General features: G+C 34.9%; 1 protein-coding gene across 4 annotated transcripts in view; it reads right to left on the bottom strand.

Annotated features, from left to right (window-relative positions):
• Positions 1–18,874, bottom strand: part of KNDC1 (kinase non-catalytic C-lobe domain containing 1) — a 64,283-nt gene that overhangs the window by 8,259 nt on the left and 37,150 nt on the right. For all 4 annotated transcript variants that reach the window (XR_011698554.1, XR_011698555.1, XM_071563995.1 and 1 more), the window contains exons 8-25: positions 17,727–17,798; positions 17,566–17,627; positions 15,202–15,360; positions 14,780–14,857; positions 14,044–14,134; positions 13,712–13,874; positions 12,807–13,636; positions 12,554–12,698; positions 10,931–11,022; positions 8,522–8,925; positions 4,802–4,895; positions 4,594–4,691; positions 4,096–4,307; positions 2,732–2,845; positions 2,183–2,330; positions 1,749–1,928; positions 463–654; positions 71–153 (exon numbers count right to left, since the gene is read on the bottom strand). Coding sequence is in view for 2 of the 4 variants with exons in the window: in XM_071563995.1 (XP_071420096.1) it covers positions 71–153; positions 463–654; positions 1,749–1,928; positions 2,183–2,330; positions 2,732–2,845; positions 4,096–4,307; positions 4,594–4,691; positions 4,802–4,895; positions 8,522–8,925; positions 10,931–11,022; positions 12,554–12,698; positions 12,807–13,636; positions 13,712–13,874; positions 14,044–14,134; positions 14,780–14,857; positions 15,202–15,360; positions 17,566–17,627; positions 17,727–17,798 (3,217 nt within the window). In the remaining 2 variants the exon portion in view is untranslated. The remainder of the gene's footprint in view (positions 1–70; positions 154–462; positions 655–1,748; positions 1,929–2,182; positions 2,331–2,731; positions 2,846–4,095; positions 4,308–4,593; positions 4,692–4,801; positions 4,896–8,521; positions 8,926–10,930; positions 11,023–12,553; positions 12,699–12,806; positions 13,637–13,711; positions 13,875–14,043; positions 14,135–14,779; positions 14,858–15,201; positions 15,361–17,565; positions 17,628–17,726; positions 17,799–18,874) is intronic.

Raw genomic sequence — 18,874 nt, 5'->3', positions numbered from 1 at the left:
ATTAAAAGTGTAACACGTTAAGTTATTGTGCATCGACAGAATAAAAGGGCAGTTAAAACAAGCAACTTACTTTTGCACAGGAACACATTTGTCTTTAACACCAAGTGCTCTTGAGTTTAGAAAGTGTACTGGATGACACTTAAGAAATACTTCCTAAACAAAAAAAGCAAGATACATCTGCTGTGAGCTCTAACAATTCTTTTAAAATGCTTGGGAATAAAAATGACAGTGTCCCACTCCCACCCTGCCTTCACAAATTTATGAGAGGGATCACAGCATAAGAATAACATTAGTCTCTCTACATTTTACTGTAGAGATTTCATGGGAAAAATGGATTATTTTAATTCAAAGTCTTATAGTATGAAATAATCTGGAAACACAGTTGGGAAATGGTAGAGAAATAAAGCTGAGTGCAAAGTAAGAAGACAAGTATTATTTCCAATTAGACCTAGACCTCTGTACCTGCTGCAGCAATGTCAGCTGCCAACAAAGCTGTTGTGCACTGTACTCTATTAAGAGATATGGTCCCACTTCATCTGCTTTAGCTTCTGTAAAACTGCATGGCTTTGGCAAAACTGTTGAACTAGTGTGCAGTCGCTCTCTTTGATATTGTGCAATTGGTCCCATACCTTTGGATAGTTTCCAGTAAAAGTTCTGTAGAAAAAAATAAATATAAGGACATAACTTTTCTAAAACAAACATTAGGTCTCCCCTTGATATAACTTTCAGGAATGTTTTGTTAAGAGAAACACCTCTGTGCATACAAAACTCTTCAGCTAATCTTCAAGGTTAGCCCAGATACTAATTGGTTTACTCAACATTGCTATTTTAAGCTGATATAATATTGATGATAAGTTGATGAGTCTGAGCAGGAGGTTGCCAGATCTCAATCAACAATCAGTATTTAAAACAAGCCTCTGTGTATTCAAGCTTGGTGCCATGAAATGTTTTATATTCTGAAGTTCTATATATTTTACTTCTCATTATTTCTTGTATCCACTTTGCTTAGAATCAAACATCCCTTTCCAAGAAATATTCAGTTTTCCATTCTTTTCCCTTCTTCTGTCTTCCAGTATCATTCTCATGCAGTGACAATAAAAAAAGTCTGTGTTTCTCTATTCTGTTTGCCCTTTCTTGGCTGAATCCCCAGTATACCCCACGGAATCCTGAACCTTTATCAGGAAGCTGATTCCAAATTCAGCTGGTGCATTGTTGATACACTTGACCTCCACATGTTATTTTGGACACAATGTAAAAAGGTCTGTTTTCAGGAAAAGTATGGCTTCTGGGACTCTAGCACACTGTATAGAATAGTAAATACAGACAGAAGTTCAGACAAGTTCTTGCTACAAAGCTTTGAAGTTGTCGCAGGAAACCTCTCACCTCCTGATGCTTTCCTGAATATATAGTCTTACAAAGATCTATGCCTAAGAAAAAGCATTAATGTTTGACAAGGGAGTAAAGGTTTCCTAGTAATGATGAGTCACAGGCTCATGTCAAGAATGAAAAATTCAAATTTTGATTATCTGATCTATTATTGCTGGAACAGCTGATAGTAATTAAGGGATGATTATTTTCAGTTGCAGAACTGTTTAGGCATTAGATATTTTCAAAAGAAAATTTAAAATGCAGATACATAATTTTTACTAAATACATGGTCTGGACTCTAAACTGGATACTTCTGTTTTTGTCAAAACATAATATATGGAAATGTGCTCCATACAGTGCAGTCTAGAGAAAAAACATACCTTTCTGGAAACGTCTTCTGAAAGCTTTCTACATAGGGAATGTAATGTTTTTCTGCCGTCCTCACCTTCCTCTTCACATTTGTCCATGCTGGAGCACTGATCGGCACTGCCATTTTTCTTGGCAGAAGCTCCCTCAAGCAGTGACAGCAAGCGCTCACCATAGCCGTTTAATGAAGCAACCTGTAAATGCAAAGTAGGTTAACAGAATATTGAACTCATTTTTCTATAAATTATAAGTAAGTCACAATATAGTTGTAAGATTCACATCTGTCCAAAACCAGACATATTGAACATGGCTGTCAAAGGTAGCATTATTTTTCTTTTACTTTCTTTAAGTGTACTTAGGAAATTCTTTTTAAATCAAAATCTTACATATACCATAAATGATTTCAATTTTTTTTTTCATTAAAGCATCTACTGAAATTCTGACTTGCCTTAGAAGAAATAAATTCTTTTAGGGTACACAGAAGACCAGTATTTGTTGCAAAGTCTACACTATAGCAGTCTTCAATCCAAGCCTGGAGGATGTAGAAACTGCGGTTACATATTTTACTAAGTGATGCAGAAGGATCTGGGCTTGCACTGGTGAGAAGAAAAAGGAACTTATTACACAAAATTCATATACAATTCTAATTTAAAAATAAGTGTTGAAAAAACCTGCAAGTATTATGACTGTACTATCTGAAATTCCAATATTTCATGTCTCTAGAATCCCTGGCTCTATGGAAACAAAGCTGTGGTTCTACTTAACTGTCCACTATTGAATAACTGATAAAAGTAAGACTTGGAATTCAGAAGAAAATAGAAGTAAGTACATTGTCAAATGCAGGTCTTGCTCCAGTTTCACTCTCACTTGTCGAGAGTCTTATAAAAACAAACATAAAAATTCATTTTAATTAAGTAGGACTTTTGAGAAACAGTTACTTGCTATTAGCGGAAACTCAAGTGTGCTTTGATAATATTGTCATGGAAATTTATTTTACCTGGATAAAGGGCTGCTGATTCTATCAAGAAGAAACTGCAAAAATTCTTCTTGCGTGCAGAAATAGCGAAATGTGTAGAGAAACTGCTGGACATAACCTTCCAAAAACGCATTTCTGTAAAGCACATGAAAAGTCTCAGATAAGCAGGAAAGCATCATCTTTTTGCATTAGAGTGCAGCAACAGCAAAAAATACTCAAAATATCAATAGGCATTTTAAATTCTCAAGTTCTTCATAAAATCTTGATCCTTTTATCATTTTTACATGTCAAATACTGTGACTGCCAACACTGAAAGCATAATTTGTTTCATAAAGAGTTTCTCTACTTTCAATTTTGTCAATAACCACTTTGACATTTCTATTATTAACAAAAGTTACAAGCTAAATAGAAGAATATATTTTTCTTTTTTTCTACCATCTCATTTGTGATGTTGCTTTAGAGTTTATTATTATAATAATAACATCAGAAAAAGTAGATACATTAAGGAAGAAAATATTCCCTGTAGCTCTAATTAGTCACTTTAACAAGAGAATACACTTATTATACACACATTAAAAATGAGGGTGTTTTACTTTTTTATATACACACACTCTCAAGCTTTTAACACAGGTTAATTGTCATATTTTTCTCTTGGCTTACAGCTCATCATGAAAGATGGGTTTGATGAATGGGGAAGATCTGATTACAAAACCTTTTCTTCACTGTGCAAAATATTAACTACCAGGAAAAGCTGCACTCAGGGTAAGTAAGTGGATCTCACAGTTAGGTTGAGTGGAGAGAAGTAGCTGGGAGGAACTTGGTCCCTCTACAGCAGCAGAAGTCTGATGGAGCCTCTGGAAATTTCCATCTTTCATACTATTAGAGCTCACAAATCTTATAACGACACTGCCCTCACTCTAGCTGAAGGACAGCTTTGTCCCCATTTAAGCCCTGAGAAAAGCCTACATCTTGATCAATGCCAAGGACTGATTATTGGGGCAATAATCTGTGGAACAGAGCCTAATATAAGAATTACCAAATTATAGGATCTGAAGAATCGTTGTACTGATGGCAGTAACATAAAGCCTTGATTCTGTGGCAACTATCAGAGCAAAACGTCAAATAAGTAAAGGATTAAAAGTCTGAAGTTCTTAGTTTCTTATTTATTATCAAATGCTTAGGGTTTTAATCAAGTCCAGCCAATCTTTTTCCATTTTCATGCCCACTTCTGTAAATAAGTGCTCACAGAAATAACAGAAACTTGATACAAGAGAGGAAAATTTATTCAGTGTTGAGTAAGTAGGATTTATCAGAGAGACAAGTTTTTCCTGATTTAGCAACTATGTTTCAACCCAATCCAAATTTAGGTGCAAAATATACTATACCTAGAATATAAATTAGCCATTAAACCAAGTGGTGTACCAGCCTGCAGAACTCTTACTCCATTTTGATTATTACATGGGCGTTTCTCTGTGTTATAGTAAAGAAGCAACGATGATTCATCCAGAGCTGCCGTGTCTGTGGTGTCAGTTTTCCCGTTACGAATGACTGCAGGCAGCACACAGGATTCCACACCCCACTGCTCTGCATACAGCATCTGCTCAAAGAAACAAGGCCACAATAAAATAAAATGTAAGAAAATAGAGAGGAAAATCCATACAAAATGCAGTCAACTTAAAGCCACATTGCATATCAAAGAGTTTATTTTTTTCCTGTTTAAACAAAACTAGTAGCACTAACTTTAATAATTCTTTTAGATCCTATTTAATTTGGCACATTGACGCAAAACATTTCACATTTTATATAGTGATCTGAGTGACCAACTACACTGATACAGTAATGAAATGACAAATGAAGCACAAGCGAAATAAAGTCTGACTTGCCTGCACATATTTCTTTACCAGTTCAAGAAACTGCACTTTTGACTTCATCTCCTGTAGCTGTCCTCTCAATTTGGGCAACACAGACTTAGTTTCAGGACCTTTAGATTTAAAATTTACAGCATAAGAATCAATGATACTGATTTACAGAACAAGCCCTTAAAAGTTATATGCACCCTTTTTTTTTACTGGCAAGTTGCCGTAATCTTACCTTTGCTTCTTCTTTCTTTCTGCAAAAGTTTCTGGTAAAACTTTATAGTCTTTCTGTAATTTTTTGTCTCCATCATTAGCAATTGTTCTAGTTCCTATTTAAAAAGAAATAGGATTCTGATGGTGAATGCAAGGCGGTTCTAGTAAGAAACAGAAGTTTAAGAGAATCATTTTGTATGGAAAAAAAAAGAACATTCAAACAGAAAAGAATATGGTATAATCATGAAAAAATACCTTTCACACCTGTGCTTATAGAGAAGTTACAGCAGGTGTTACCTGTCCTCAGAAGAGCATTAGTTATGTCTCACAGCTCTAAAACTTCAGAACAGGAGCAGGTTTGTGTATGATGAGACCATATGGAAGTTTGTTTGACCCCATTTACATAAATATGCCTTTAGTTATAATTGCATTTATCTGGTTGTTTTCAAGAGTATTTAGAACACTTACAATCAGAAGTCATTCAGAATTAAAAGTTATGGGTTGTGAATTTAGTGCAAGCTGCAGAAATGCTCTCTAAAACAGCTCTATCTGCAGCAAGAATTGAATTGTGTTACTGAAATCCATGGTTTCCAAACAAGTGTAATTACAAATATATTACACAACCAGGTAAGAAGGCAGATGTGAGAGCTGCTCTAGAACTAAAGGACATACGAATTTTGAAGATCAGCTTTCATATTTTAGATTTATGCATTTCACATAATTAAAAAAATTAAACTAATTATCTACAGAATTATATAATGGAAGCAATGGTTAAAATGATTGGACTTCTCACAATGTATCAAACTTAAATGTGAATATTTATAATTGTTTGCATGTCAAAGGTTTCATTGTTTTACCAACCAATAGGCCAGGCACTTTGGGTTCAGTTTCTAATTTATGATGAAACAACAAACATGATGTATGTTGTGTTTTATAAAAGTGGTGGCTTTTGCACTTGGGTCCTAAGCTAACTACTAGTGCTCAAGTTACATGAACCAGCATTTGGAATGGAGTAAGTTCACAGAATGCAGCAGACAACTCCCACAGGCAGAGTGATCAGAAAACACACAGTTCAGAGCTAACATACCACACAACAGATTGGTAAATAGGTTAGCTTTAATGGGGTGGACTTGCTAGAAATTAATTTAAGAAAAACCTGTCACCGCTTTTCAGAAAAGCTCAAAAGGTTTAACAAGGTAGTTCATTAGCATCAAGAGTCACAAAAGCCCTGTGGATTTTTAAAAGATCTGCTACACAGGTATCACATAGAGAACAGGGAAAGCCCAGAGAAGCTATTATCCAGATTCTAATTGGAAGCTGCTTGCTTTTACTTAAAGGTCTGGTTTTGCTTTGTCAATTAAAGCAAAACCAAGTTGATTAAGAGGCCATAAGAACAGGGAGGGAATCAGAAAGAGTGGCCATGGGGAAACTGATGGACAAAAGTAGTTTGTCCCCTAAAAACCTTGAGGTAAGTAGCAATGAAGTCAGAAGCAAATTCCCCATCTATTCCACAACATTTTCCAATTCAGGTTGGTCTAGAATATAAAAACTTTTGATGAAGCTATACACCCAATTATTCTGTTCCCTCTGAAGTGCATTTAATTTGTCAGGACACATTTCTATAGAACATCCCTTAGTCTAGGAAACAAAGCAGCGATAAAGTGACTTTGCTAACTTGGAAAAATTGCAAATTCCAATCTGTCCTTTGAAGCATGAGTTTTTTACAGGCTGAAGGGTGGCTCTACCAATGAATGTGAGATACTGGTAGGAAAGTAAAAAAGGAATGAGAAAGGGAAAACTGTGACCAGAATACAGAAAACCTTTGTTAGAAACATCCTAGTCACAGCTTGGGTGTACTGAAGTTTGTTGGAGACTCCCACAAGTAGCTTATGAGACCTGGGAGTGTAACTGAAACCTAATAGAGCAACGAGGAAAGGGACAAAGGTTACAGGTGAAGGCACTGGGCTGCAAGAGAACTGAAGGCATCTTACAAGACTACAAAAAACCCCACTTCTCATTGTTAGGGAAGACCTGAACATTTCCCTGGATGAAGGACAGCCATGGCAGTTGCCTTGCCTTCTTGCTCTGCTGCAAGGACTTGGTTTGGATGGCTTGGATGCGCTATGAGGGTGTGAAATCAGCAGCTCCTGAACTAGAGGTGATGTGAGGCAGGGGACATACACTTGCTTGCCTAAGAACTAACTTTTGTGAATGCAGATTACCTTTTGCTGATGGCTAGAACCACAATGAACTATCTGGTAAGCACCCACATGACATTTGAAAGTACCACATTGATTTACAAATATTTTATTTTCATTCTAGCTATTTCACATTTGTTCCAAATATTGCTGTTTTTTTTTTTGAATTATAATAGTTTAATGACTCCTACTGTAACTATTCATCATATAACAACTGTTTTACTTTTTTTGCATTTTATTAAATCACAACCTATCTAAGGTGCAGACAGTATCTAACAGGTTCCAGTAAAAAAATAGAAAACTTAATTATTTTTATGGCATAATATTTAATTTGTTCATAAATATATGTTCTGGCACTCAGAATTTCTCAGGATATTCTCAAACCCACTTACAGGTATACAAAACAATAAAACCCTAAATAAATTTAGTTGCATTTAGTTTTAGAATGTGAATAAAGAAACTTTTAAATCATATAAATTATTCGTTGGAGAGAATAATGTACTAACAAGATGTATATGTCTCTAAATCTGTAATTAGACTCTCATTCATTACTCAGTTGTAGTTGCAGACTAAACTTGACCTGCCCAAGCAGACCTATCCCTATGAAAGGGCAGTGCCACTAAGTCAGGACAAATGTAGTCAAGCTCAAATGTCTCTCTTTAAATACTCACTCTTTGATAGAGAAATTCCTAAATACTGCTTTAGCACATTTTACTGCAAAACAGAAGAATTAACTCAACTTTATAGCCAATTTCTTAAAAATCTGTCAAACTTGGAGCAAAAAAGTAGCTGATCTAATCCTTGTCAGATAATGAAAACTAGACTTACATTAATCAAGAAAACAGCTTCTGAAATAAAACTGGGTAAAATGATTTAAACAAGGAAGGATAGAGACAAGCTGTTTCTTTGAACTTCAAATATTTACAAAAAATTAAAAAAACTGAAGCGTGTTATAGATAGATGCTGAAATGTAAAAATGTGATCAATAGGATCTTTAAGAAAATAAAGACCTTGCTAATCCAAAACAATCCACCCCCCTACCCATGCTCCCCCAACTACTTTAAAGGCTGCACTCATTATGATGATTAGCCATCTTCAAGTCAAGATGGGAGCAAATAACCACCCATTCTGCCAGCAAAGGGCGAGAAGCTGTGAGGAAGGAAAAGGGCTCAGAGTGCATGACAGAAAGGATGTCTCATGGGCCTGCAATCTGCTCCAGTCATAGTCATTCTTAGATGTTTTCTATAATAATAACACCCTGGCATTGGTGCATACAGCAGATGGTGCTTTTCCAGTCAACTTTATGAAAAGAAGATGGGTTGTAGATCAGTGACTGCACTTCCATGTCAGTACTCTTTATTTTGGAATACTACCCCTCCTGTGGTTTATTGCTAAGACATGAGAAATCTTGAGGATTTTAAACCAGTTAAGAGTTAGTATTTAAAAGAAGAAAGGGTGTTTTGACTTACTATAACACAAATATTATCATACTTTTAACCAGCAAGTAAAGAAGTATCTTAATGACTTAAAATCAATGTACTCACCACTTTTTTAGCATCTATATTTGTTGACTCACTTGATTTCTGCTTTCCAAGGTTTTTCAAGTAATTATGAACTTCTGAATCAAAGCATTCAGCTCCATAAAATGCACTGCTCCAACCAGGACTACAGCCATGAAAGTCATGTAGACTGGGAGATGTTAGGTAGCTGTTTCCAGCTATCTTTATCATAGCCTCTTCCTCTGCCTCTCTATTTTCTTCTGTAAAGCCTGGACCAGTACAACAGCCATTCCTTTGTAAACATTGTGGCTCTTCCTCTATAGGGACAGTACTTTGCAGTCTGAATCCTTTTTTGATATTATCTGAAGGTGACTCATTGAAATCCATTTCAACTAATGATGTATTTATTAGAGGCTCAGCCTTCACATCAAAATTTGCTTCCCCTTTTCCTAAAGAAGGTGTATGGGGGAAAAAGAAATAATGGTCATGTGATTCATGTTTTGTTGAACTTAAACACTACACATACAAAACACTCTTATGAGACTACCCATGTGCTCTAATAGTGATGTTATCTTGGCTCTGTATTTTTTCTTGACTACACATTGTAAAATGATAAGGGTAAAAGGTATTTCAGAACTATTAAGCAATAGTTAAACAATGGATTTTTGAAAATGACAAAATATTTTTCATGCATATGCAAAAAGCATTTAAACAAAGCAGAGCAGAGCAGCTTTAAAACAGAAGTTAAGTATGTCAGTCCTGGGCACACATTAGTAAAACACTTAGGTCTTGAGGGTTTTTTCCATCCATAAGCCTTCAAGCTTTTATTCCATACACAGAGGGCAAGAATACTTGACACAGCCAATGGGGACATAGATCTTAAACTTTCTATTCCTACAGGATTCAATCCCTTGAGCTGTGGTAGGACTTCTTTGATGTTCTAACAGCTACTACCAGCCTTAAGGGACTGAGGTGACAGTCAAAAGTTGGTATAATGCTGACAGGAGCTTTTAGACCTGTCAAAAGTCTCTCTCTCCACTTGAGCAACCCTATAGGGCTTAAATATGCTACCTTGGAGTCAAATGAACCTAAATTACTGGTGCAAAGAAATCGAATACCCCATGGTAAATTCTGGCTCTACATTTGCAATCATTCTACATTTGCAATACATTTGCAACACAGAAGAGCAGCCAAATGCAAAATTATAAATTTATGTTTCACTATAAAAATTAACCATTTTTATTAACAATTAACAATTTTTATACTGTGCATAGTGTGTAAGGTCTTCTGTAAAAAAACACACAGTTTAACTTTGCTCAAAACAGAGAAGTAACCAAGTTTAAATCCTGAAATTTGGATGAACTGCCTTGAAAAAAACCTCATACTGGTACAACAGCAACCAAATACAAGCTGTCTATCAATACACTAAGCCCAGAAAGGGTAACGGTTTTATAATCTTGGGATTCACCAGTCTCAGCTCGGTTTTGTGTTCAGATACTGAAAGATGGATATTTTGCAAACTCTCCATCATGGAGTGTGACAGGAGAAATATAAAACTCATACTGAAGCATAAATAAATCCACTAATAAAACCTCAATGACTGCTCCGATATGGTGTTCTGAAACCAAATTTATGATCAAAAGCCAAAACTATCTTGATGAACAAATCATGTGACCCACTGTTCATATTGGTATCTATCTTTAAAAGGCATTTCGGCACAGAGAATAGAAAAGTGGAGGAATTCTGAAAAGATAAAGACTTTTTTCTTTTACCTGTTTGTGAAAACTCCTGTGATGAATAGTTAAAAATGTCCAATTAAATCTGGAACTCAGTTTCTAGATTTCTGTACAATTCCTTGCCCAAAAATTTTTAAATTATATTGAATTTTTTTTTATTTTAGTGCATTTTTTAAAATTGTTTTTCTTTTACTCTCTGGGTTTTTTAATCCTGATAAGTGAACACTGAAGGATAGATCTATGGGTACAGCCATTTCTCAATCAGTCCTCAATTTCTTATGCTAAGGAGTCATAAGAATTTTCTAAAGCTCTCCTCTCTGCCTAGCAAAGCTTGCTATGCTGTGTAAATCTGACTCAGTATAACTGTCCCTCCTTTCTTCTCCCTGCTTTAAAGCATCCCACTAGAACATCTGTCAGAACACAGGAAAATTACATATGGCAGTTATCATTTGGGGAACTTTCAACACAGTCATGTAAACAGAAGTAAGTAAAAGTAAGTGACATCCCACTCAATGACATTGGATGATGTGGAAGCTTCATATAAAAGACACTGGTGTCCTCAAAGCATTGATAATGTCCAGATTTAGTGATAATGTCCATAAGTGTTAAGGTGGGTGTTTTCCTGCAGATACACCCAAAGTGTCAGTATCCCAAAGCTTGTGTCATTGATGGATTTCTAGCACCCATAAAGATCTAGAAACATGAAGTCCCTTCTCACCCTCTGTCTGATCACTGCTTGCCAAAAAGCTTTCAGATTTCTTCAAATCTTGGAATATATTGCTGCATTTTGCATCATTTGCCTCAGCTATGCTGAAAAGACAAGATTGGGAAAAAATAATGTTTAATATAGTTTTATATTTACATCACACTGAGATCTTACAAGTGACTCTACCATGGACATGAAGGCCTTCATTGCATTTATCTACTTCCTAAAGTTTGCATGTTCAGCTTCAGTTATTATTTTACAAGGAAAAAATGTCCACATGGATATTAAAGCACATTGAGTAAGAGACAGAGATTTTCCTTTACAGCATTTAAAAATCTGACAGAAGTATCAGAGCACGCACAAACAGAACACATAATCCCAGGCACAATTTAAGACTGCAGATTACTGTAATGGATTTTTCACTCCAGATTCAGCCTCTGGAAAACAGTCTAAGTCATCCCTAGTAAGAATAACTATAAGTCGAAGCAGCTAAGAATTAAAAACCGCTATAGCTTTTGTTGAAGTAATGTTAAGTAAGTACTGTCTCAGAGATACTCTAAGACAGGTCTTGCACGGGGTCTAAAGTTAGACCCATATTTTTCACTGGATAATAAATGATGATCTTTTCACTCTTACTTTCAAAAACTTTATTTTGTAACTGAAGTTCATATAGACAGTGACCTCTTCATACACCTCAGCAATTCAGCTGAAACAGCCAAAGTTTCTCCTACTATAACATTCAACTCCAAGGAACTAAGGGCCTAATCTCCAACCAATTTCCAATATCTCCTTAAAAATCCCAATCCAAATGGGAAATAGGCCACTATGCCAAGGTCTGGTATTTGGAGGTCACAATCTATTGTTTCTGAAACTTGATGTAAGAATTACACATCTTTCAACACCGAAGTTTTCCTAAACCATATCTACCAAGCTTCTTTCTCAAAACTTCAAATTCGTAGTTGCAAAAACCACTAAATTAACTTTGACATAAACTGATTGCAACAGTCTTCAGCAAGAAGCTTTTATAGAAGTGTTTTACACTTGGAGGGTGCAATGAAACAATAAGGGTTTTTATTATTTTTTCAGGTAGATAGGCATGTCATTGAAGATGAAGTAGTAAAAATGAAAAATTAATTAAGCTAGTGTTTTCTCAGTTAACAGGCTGCTTATGAAAGACTGCTGAGAGGACACAGAGTCAAATTACACCAGTTAAGCAAAACATTTCTAGAAAACCTAAATTAAACTCCTTTTTCTTGGATGTGAGTAGAACACAAGGATGTATAAAGAACTAATATCTAACAGAATAAGCAAACTGAACAGTAAGAGCAATATATTTTCACTTCTAATTAAACAGCCTCCTTCTAACAAGACCAAAAAGCTCTCCATCAATGGTTGTAACAGTTATCCTAAGATGGAGTTATAGACAAGTGTAGTAGAAAGTACTTTTGACTGAACCAGTAAGTACTATTTACCATGGAGAAAGTAATGAAATAGCTAATAAACTGTGAAATGAACAGTTCACAGGAAACAAGTAAGGGTATCTGAAGAGAAGCGCACATCCCTTCCTGCTTTTAGAAAGCAGGAATAAAAGGACTATATTCAACTCTTAGAATTAAATAGTTGAGAAACACCTACCATAACTGTGAAGATCTTTCTCCATTTACTACCTGAAAGAGATTCTCCAGTAATTTTTCATCCCAGTAGAGGTCACAAAATTTCTCACAAATTCTATCAGAGAACATACCAAACTTCATTTCCTTCAAGTTTAAAATGAAGTTACCTTGTGAAAAGTAAGAACAGAAACAAGTAAAAGAGGGAGAAAAAAAGACATTAATAACAAAATTCTTATAAATCCATGACAACAATGCACAGAAGGAAATGCACACACCCATATCAAAAACTTCAACTCCATTCTCCAGATAGCCATCAAATGCAAACTCCTCCTGTATGAGATGGATAACTTCCTGAAGTAAAGCGTCACTTGTTCTGTTCTGATGGGGGAGGACTAAATCGTCAAAGAAATTATAATTGTCTTTATTCACTGAGGCACATGGTGTGTATTCTTGTTCAGTGAAAGTACTTTCTACACTGTTAGCACACTCAGTTTCTTGGCAGTTGGTTTGAATAACTGGGCTTCTTTTATCAAACCTGTTATTTGTATTAGTAGTCTCATGAGTTCGCACATTACAAAGGGAGGCATTTTCTGTTTGCATGCTCATTTTATAACTTGCAATAGTATTTGAAAGTAACACTGGTAAACTATGATAACAATCACAAGCAATTCTTGAACGAAGAGGCTTATTTTGTATTTGCTCTGACACAGCTAAATGTACTGGCACAAATGTCAAAACTCTTTTCTCAGAGTCCTGTTTGAGAATGATGTTATTAATATGAAGAAAATTTGGAGATGTAGGACAAGCTAAGGAGCTGGAAGGATCTTCAGATAAAATACTCTTTCCTTGTAGAATATGTGAGGAATCAGATGGTGATGGCAATGTAACTGTAGAAGTAAACTTAATGCCTGATTTTTGCTCTTCTGAAGATAACTGGTGTGGAACTTGTAAATTACATTCAGGTGTTTCAGGTGTAGTTTCAACATCTGCGTCCTCAACACCACAGCATTTACAGTCTTCTATATATCCTGATTTGTTGTGGTCCATATATTTTTCTTTTCTTTTTTCTTTCTTGAATTGTTCAGAAACTGGCGTGTGAACCTCTCTGAAAAAGAACAAAGAAATTTTTTTAAGGAAAATTCTAGTAGATTTAACTTACTCTTCTTTAGGATATACTAACTTTGTTATATTTGCATCCTGTTGCAGAATAATAGGCTTAAAGTGAGTTGCAGGAGAGCTGAATGCAACAGGTAATGTAGATTTCTCAGTGTTTAGTGAAATCTGGCATGGTACTGGTCCTTTAACTGCTACAAGTTTACTCTCACTGGTGAAAGGCACAAATCCTAGAAACAAAAACACAGTTAGAAAGATGAACAATATGAAAAACACAAATGCAAGGTAAATAATCAATTTAGATAGAAAAACAATTGTACATCAGGATGAGAAAAATTTTATGTGGAGAACTGATCTAGAGAACACTACAAGTAAACATGTCAGAGCCTGACTGCTTACCTAGACTTGACGCTGAAGAGTCCACCTCATGTTTTTCATTTTTAAATTCGAAAGCAACATGATCCTGGGACAAGACTTCTTCCTCAACAGCCTAACAATAAACATTGAAGCTCAAATTGAATTTATTAGCATTTTCTTTTTTTTTAAATTCTGCTCAGCACATGACTTAAACCCCACCTCCCCCAGTCCTCATATAAACCTAGAATGTTGCACAGCAACAATCTAGTCATGCCAAGGTGGAATTTTAAATGACATACAGAATTCTAAGGACTGGTAGAATTGTTTTGATTTGAAACAGTGTTATCAAGACTTCAAAACTTTAAAGGAAATCAAAGTTTTGAGCAAAGTCAGTTCCTTGGACTGACTGAATGCTGCATGCATTACATACACACATTTGAGACATAAACAAAACATCATAACAATGACATATTAATGTTTTTCGATTAGAGTGGTGGTAAATAAAAAGATGAAATTAAGTTACTATTCTTCACCCATACAGATGGTGGAGTCAGAGCATGACGATCTGTCGAGTGATCACTCCAATAGCAAGAACTAGGAAAAGGCAATACTTATAGACTACTTGAAAATAAAAAAAAACCAAAACCCAACAAACCCCACAACAACAACAAAACCAAATCCAATCTAACTACACTTGCAGGACACAAAATCTTACTCGAATACATTTACAGGATTAACTGAAAAAACATACAGAATTCAAAAAAGGAGACACTCTTACCTTAAAGACTGATTTACTCAATAAGGTCAAAATATTTTTGCTGTTTATACCTTGTTCAAGTAAATAATGACTGCATGTCTAAAAAGAAGACAAATCATAATTTTCAGTCACTTAAGTTTTCATTTAAGTGACGTATTCTTGGACAAGGACAAAGTCAAAATTAATAGTCAATTAGAAGTAATCTAAGTTTAGGAAGTCTTATGAACCTACTCTGAGAACCTTACTGACTATTTCAATACAAATTAAAAACACACCCCTCTGTGTCCCTAAGGAGGTAACTTTAAAAATAAAACCCTAAAGTAAATGGATATGATTTAATTAGATATTCTATTACAAATGGTAAATTATTTTGGTTTTCAAATCTCTAAAATGAGACTTTAGACACAAATAGATTTCACATAAAATTGCTTAAATCTAGTAACCTTAATTGCAGCAGCTAGAGAAGGTCTTTCTTCAGGATTTTTTCTTGCCATATCCAGTAGTAGTTTTTTTAATTTTCTTGGCAATACTAGTTTGTGACCTGGTGGAACACTGTATTTTGCAGCCATCCACAGAACTGCAGCAACACCATAAATACAGACCTATCGGTATAAGGTAAGAGACAGGAAATATGTAAAGAGATCAAAAAAAGCCTCCACTGCAAAAACAATTCCAGCAAATTATCCAAAAATTCACCCCCATTCCCTGCAAAAAACCCAAACCTACTAGAGCTTTCCAAGTACGGATTACATTCTTGGCTTTTGAAGGTGCTGATGAACATCCCAGCCCACTTCAAAAATTAGCTGTTATGCATGCAGGGCCAGTAACAGACGCTGATTTTCTACTGTTGGAGCAACAGACATTATTTGTCTTATGCTTTGTCTGGGGAAATTATTCAGTAAAAAAGTATTTTAGAACCATTTTGAAGAATTCCTTTCTCATGTATAAAGATTGCTGCCAGCCTCAGAGTTCTATCATAAAACCCTGCCAGTCGTAATTACTTAAAAAAGTCAGGATAATTCAGCAAGTAAGTGGCACACAATAATCACAAGTTAGCCAGTACAAGTCATAATTTACACAGAAGATTACACCTGTCAGAAGAATCAGGTACTGCACATTTATTTCAGCAATTACTGTGCTACCTGCAGCTAGACCAGCTGAAGTTGCCCCAATAAGGGACCTTGAAAAATACTTGCTCTTTACAAGCCTTCTGTTTCATTTGAAGAATTATAATTTTCAGACAGAATCAGATTTAGTCCACTTAATGCTTAGTTTACATATGTTAACATATACTACAAATGCAATTTTAACAAATTTAAAGCACCATACTTCTTCACATTGTCTCGGAAAGATATTAAAAAGGCTCAATGGACAGAAACCTAAGCACAGCACTAAACAATGAGGTCCTGTAAAACAAAGTTCCCTAGTAACTCTTTTGAGCAAAGTGAATAGCAATCAACAAAACATAACTAGGAAGTTAAGTATAAAGAAAATAACCTGTGAACCACTTGAGCTATTGAATAAAAGCTACTAATAGGTACAAAAATATCTGAAGTGGGAGAAAGCTCCATTAAAACAAAAAAAAATTCTTCTCCTTAGGCTCAGGTCTCCAAGATTACTTTAAATTTATTCATTTAGGAAAATCTTGCCATCCAATCCATTATATTCTCCAAAGAAACCTTTTTTTTACTGTTACTGTGACTGACACTGCATAAGTCTTCATGCCCCTACCATAATTTGAACTAAATGTTCATAATGAGAAAGTTATGCAATCATCAGGAAAAAGGCAAAAAAATGGGTCAGCTTATTCTATATATAATGTTGTAGAAAAATAAGGAAACAGATAACTTCAGATATTCTAAAGAAAATGACCAAAGCACAGAGACTTTAGGATTACTAATTTCTACTGTCTGGTGAAACTGCTGTATTGTATTTCAGGGTTAGTTTAAGCTTCTGACGCCTTGGAAAAACCTACAAGTTGAATCAAAACAGTTTAAGAAAAAGCAATTTTAGGAAGATATACAAACATCTTGTAGTTACAGATACCTTTACAAAAATTTGAATGTCTTTAGTAGATTTTTTCATGAACACTTTTTTTTCTGATTCATGATTATTATGTCTAATTTCAAAGAACTCAGGGGATACAAGGCACATATTAGCTAACCTCTTTTCTTGTAATATAATAGAAAGGCACTGTAAATTCTATTTCCATGACTTTTAAAATCACCGTGGTACAGTTTGCAATTCAAATTCAGTTCCAGTGGAGACACATTCACCTGCTATTTGACATTTTTATTATCTTCAGTCTAAGAGAACCTTATGGCTTTTACCTATAGTCAGAAGCTCTAGAAAAACTGTATTGGTAAGAGAAGCAATTCATAATGTTTCCCTGCTAAAAACATACTGGTAATAGTATTTTTATCCAGTCTTGTAAATGTGATTAATGTTTGGGCTCTAGCCTAGACAGTCTAAAAATACTGATCGTAGTGTGACCTTCAGAATGTGAAAACCTGACATCAAAGTCTGTCATACTGCTAATAAGCTGAATAAAAAATTCTTATGGAAAACTATAGAATAACAGGTTTTGGCAGCTGCTCCAAGAATTCTGAACGTCAAAATTATACAATCAACTATTTTATGGGAAATCAATATATTCAAAAAATCTTCACAAATAACCAAGAAATACTGGGAGAAATGCAAAATATTAACACAATCTTAGAAAAGTTTAGTTTTCTTTCTCAAGTAGCAGAGGGATAAAACTGTCCTTTGATAAAATACAAAGCAACCTACATAACCTACCACATTACCTTCTCAGTATCCACATCCTCTTCTTCAATTTCAGGAGCTAAATAAAATACATCACAAGATTCTAAGTGAGAAAAGAAATCAGAAACAAAAGGTAAGATGTTTGCCTTCTCCACTCCCCCTCCAAAGAAATAAAAGCTGGACATGCAATTTATTAGTTTACCTTCAGCTTTAGGAGCAGCAAAGAGGATACTTCCACGGCAGTCAATCAGCACAGAGTCCAAACGTAAGACCACTGCAAAACAAACCACAAAAGGGCAAGGTATAATAAGTACCTGTTCTTGTAACTATTTGGCACTAATAAAAAGAAGTAACTTAAACCAGAATTTTCAGTTTCAGCAATTACCCTACAATAAATGATGCTTTAAATAACACTTATGCTAGAAGAGACACCAGCCAATAAAGAGACAGTAGCTGTGTAATTACCAAAAGCAACTCCTGCAGAACACAGACAAAAACCTGGAAGGTTATCTCTTTATACCTAGCACTGAAAAGGAAGGTCAAGAAAGAGACAAAGCAAAAAGAAAGAAATATAACAGGTAGATGTACTCTAGTCTTCTCACAAGTTACCAATAAAAGATTTGAGAATTTATCTTAAGCATTTAAGTCTCTCCTTTCTTTCCTTCTTCAACCTCACAAAAACACAGGGTCATCATCTGGAGAAAGCAGAGATATTTGTGGCCAGAAACAAAATGCCTCTCAGTGTGACAGGATACCAAGACCCATTTTGCACATATAGTTATAATCACACACACACTCTCACTGAGTAAATGTTACATAGATCAGTATGTTAAAGGCCATGAAATTTTCCATACGTAAAAATGAAATAATGGAATTCTAAAACTATTTCAAATAATCTGAGGTCTTCAGAAACTTAACTAAGGTTATGAGATCATATTATATAAATTTGATGATGAAAAACTGGTGGTAACGTGTCTATCTCTTTGATAACTTCAAAGCACACTGTAATGTAACGTGTTTCAATATACTAAGCCAACTGGCCAGCAATGTAGTCCTGTCTTTGTAGACTACTATCAAATACACTGTCTAATTAAAAACATACTACTAGAAGAATAGATTCTGGCACTAAATAAGACATTAAAAATTAAATTAATTAATTAATATTAAAGAGGTCTAAGATCAAACAAAAGATTACTTTATTATTAAATAATTAATTGAAGAGGTCTCAGAGAAAAAAATAAAAAGGGAAATAATACTTTTGCTTTTCTAGTTACCTGTACAAAAACCACCTAAATTCATCACATTGTTCACTATACTTACCACTAAAAAAGGCTTCTGTACTACCTTCAA

The sequence above is a fragment of the Pithys albifrons genome, chromosome 9, assembly GCF_047495875.1.
Source record: "Pithys albifrons albifrons isolate INPA30051 chromosome 9, PitAlb_v1, whole genome shotgun sequence".
In the NCBI taxonomy this organism is placed as follows: domain Eukaryota; kingdom Metazoa; phylum Chordata; class Aves; order Passeriformes; family Thamnophilidae; genus Pithys; species Pithys albifrons.
Note: the sequence above shows the minus strand (reverse complement) of the source record. Positions and strands in the feature narration are given on the sequence as shown.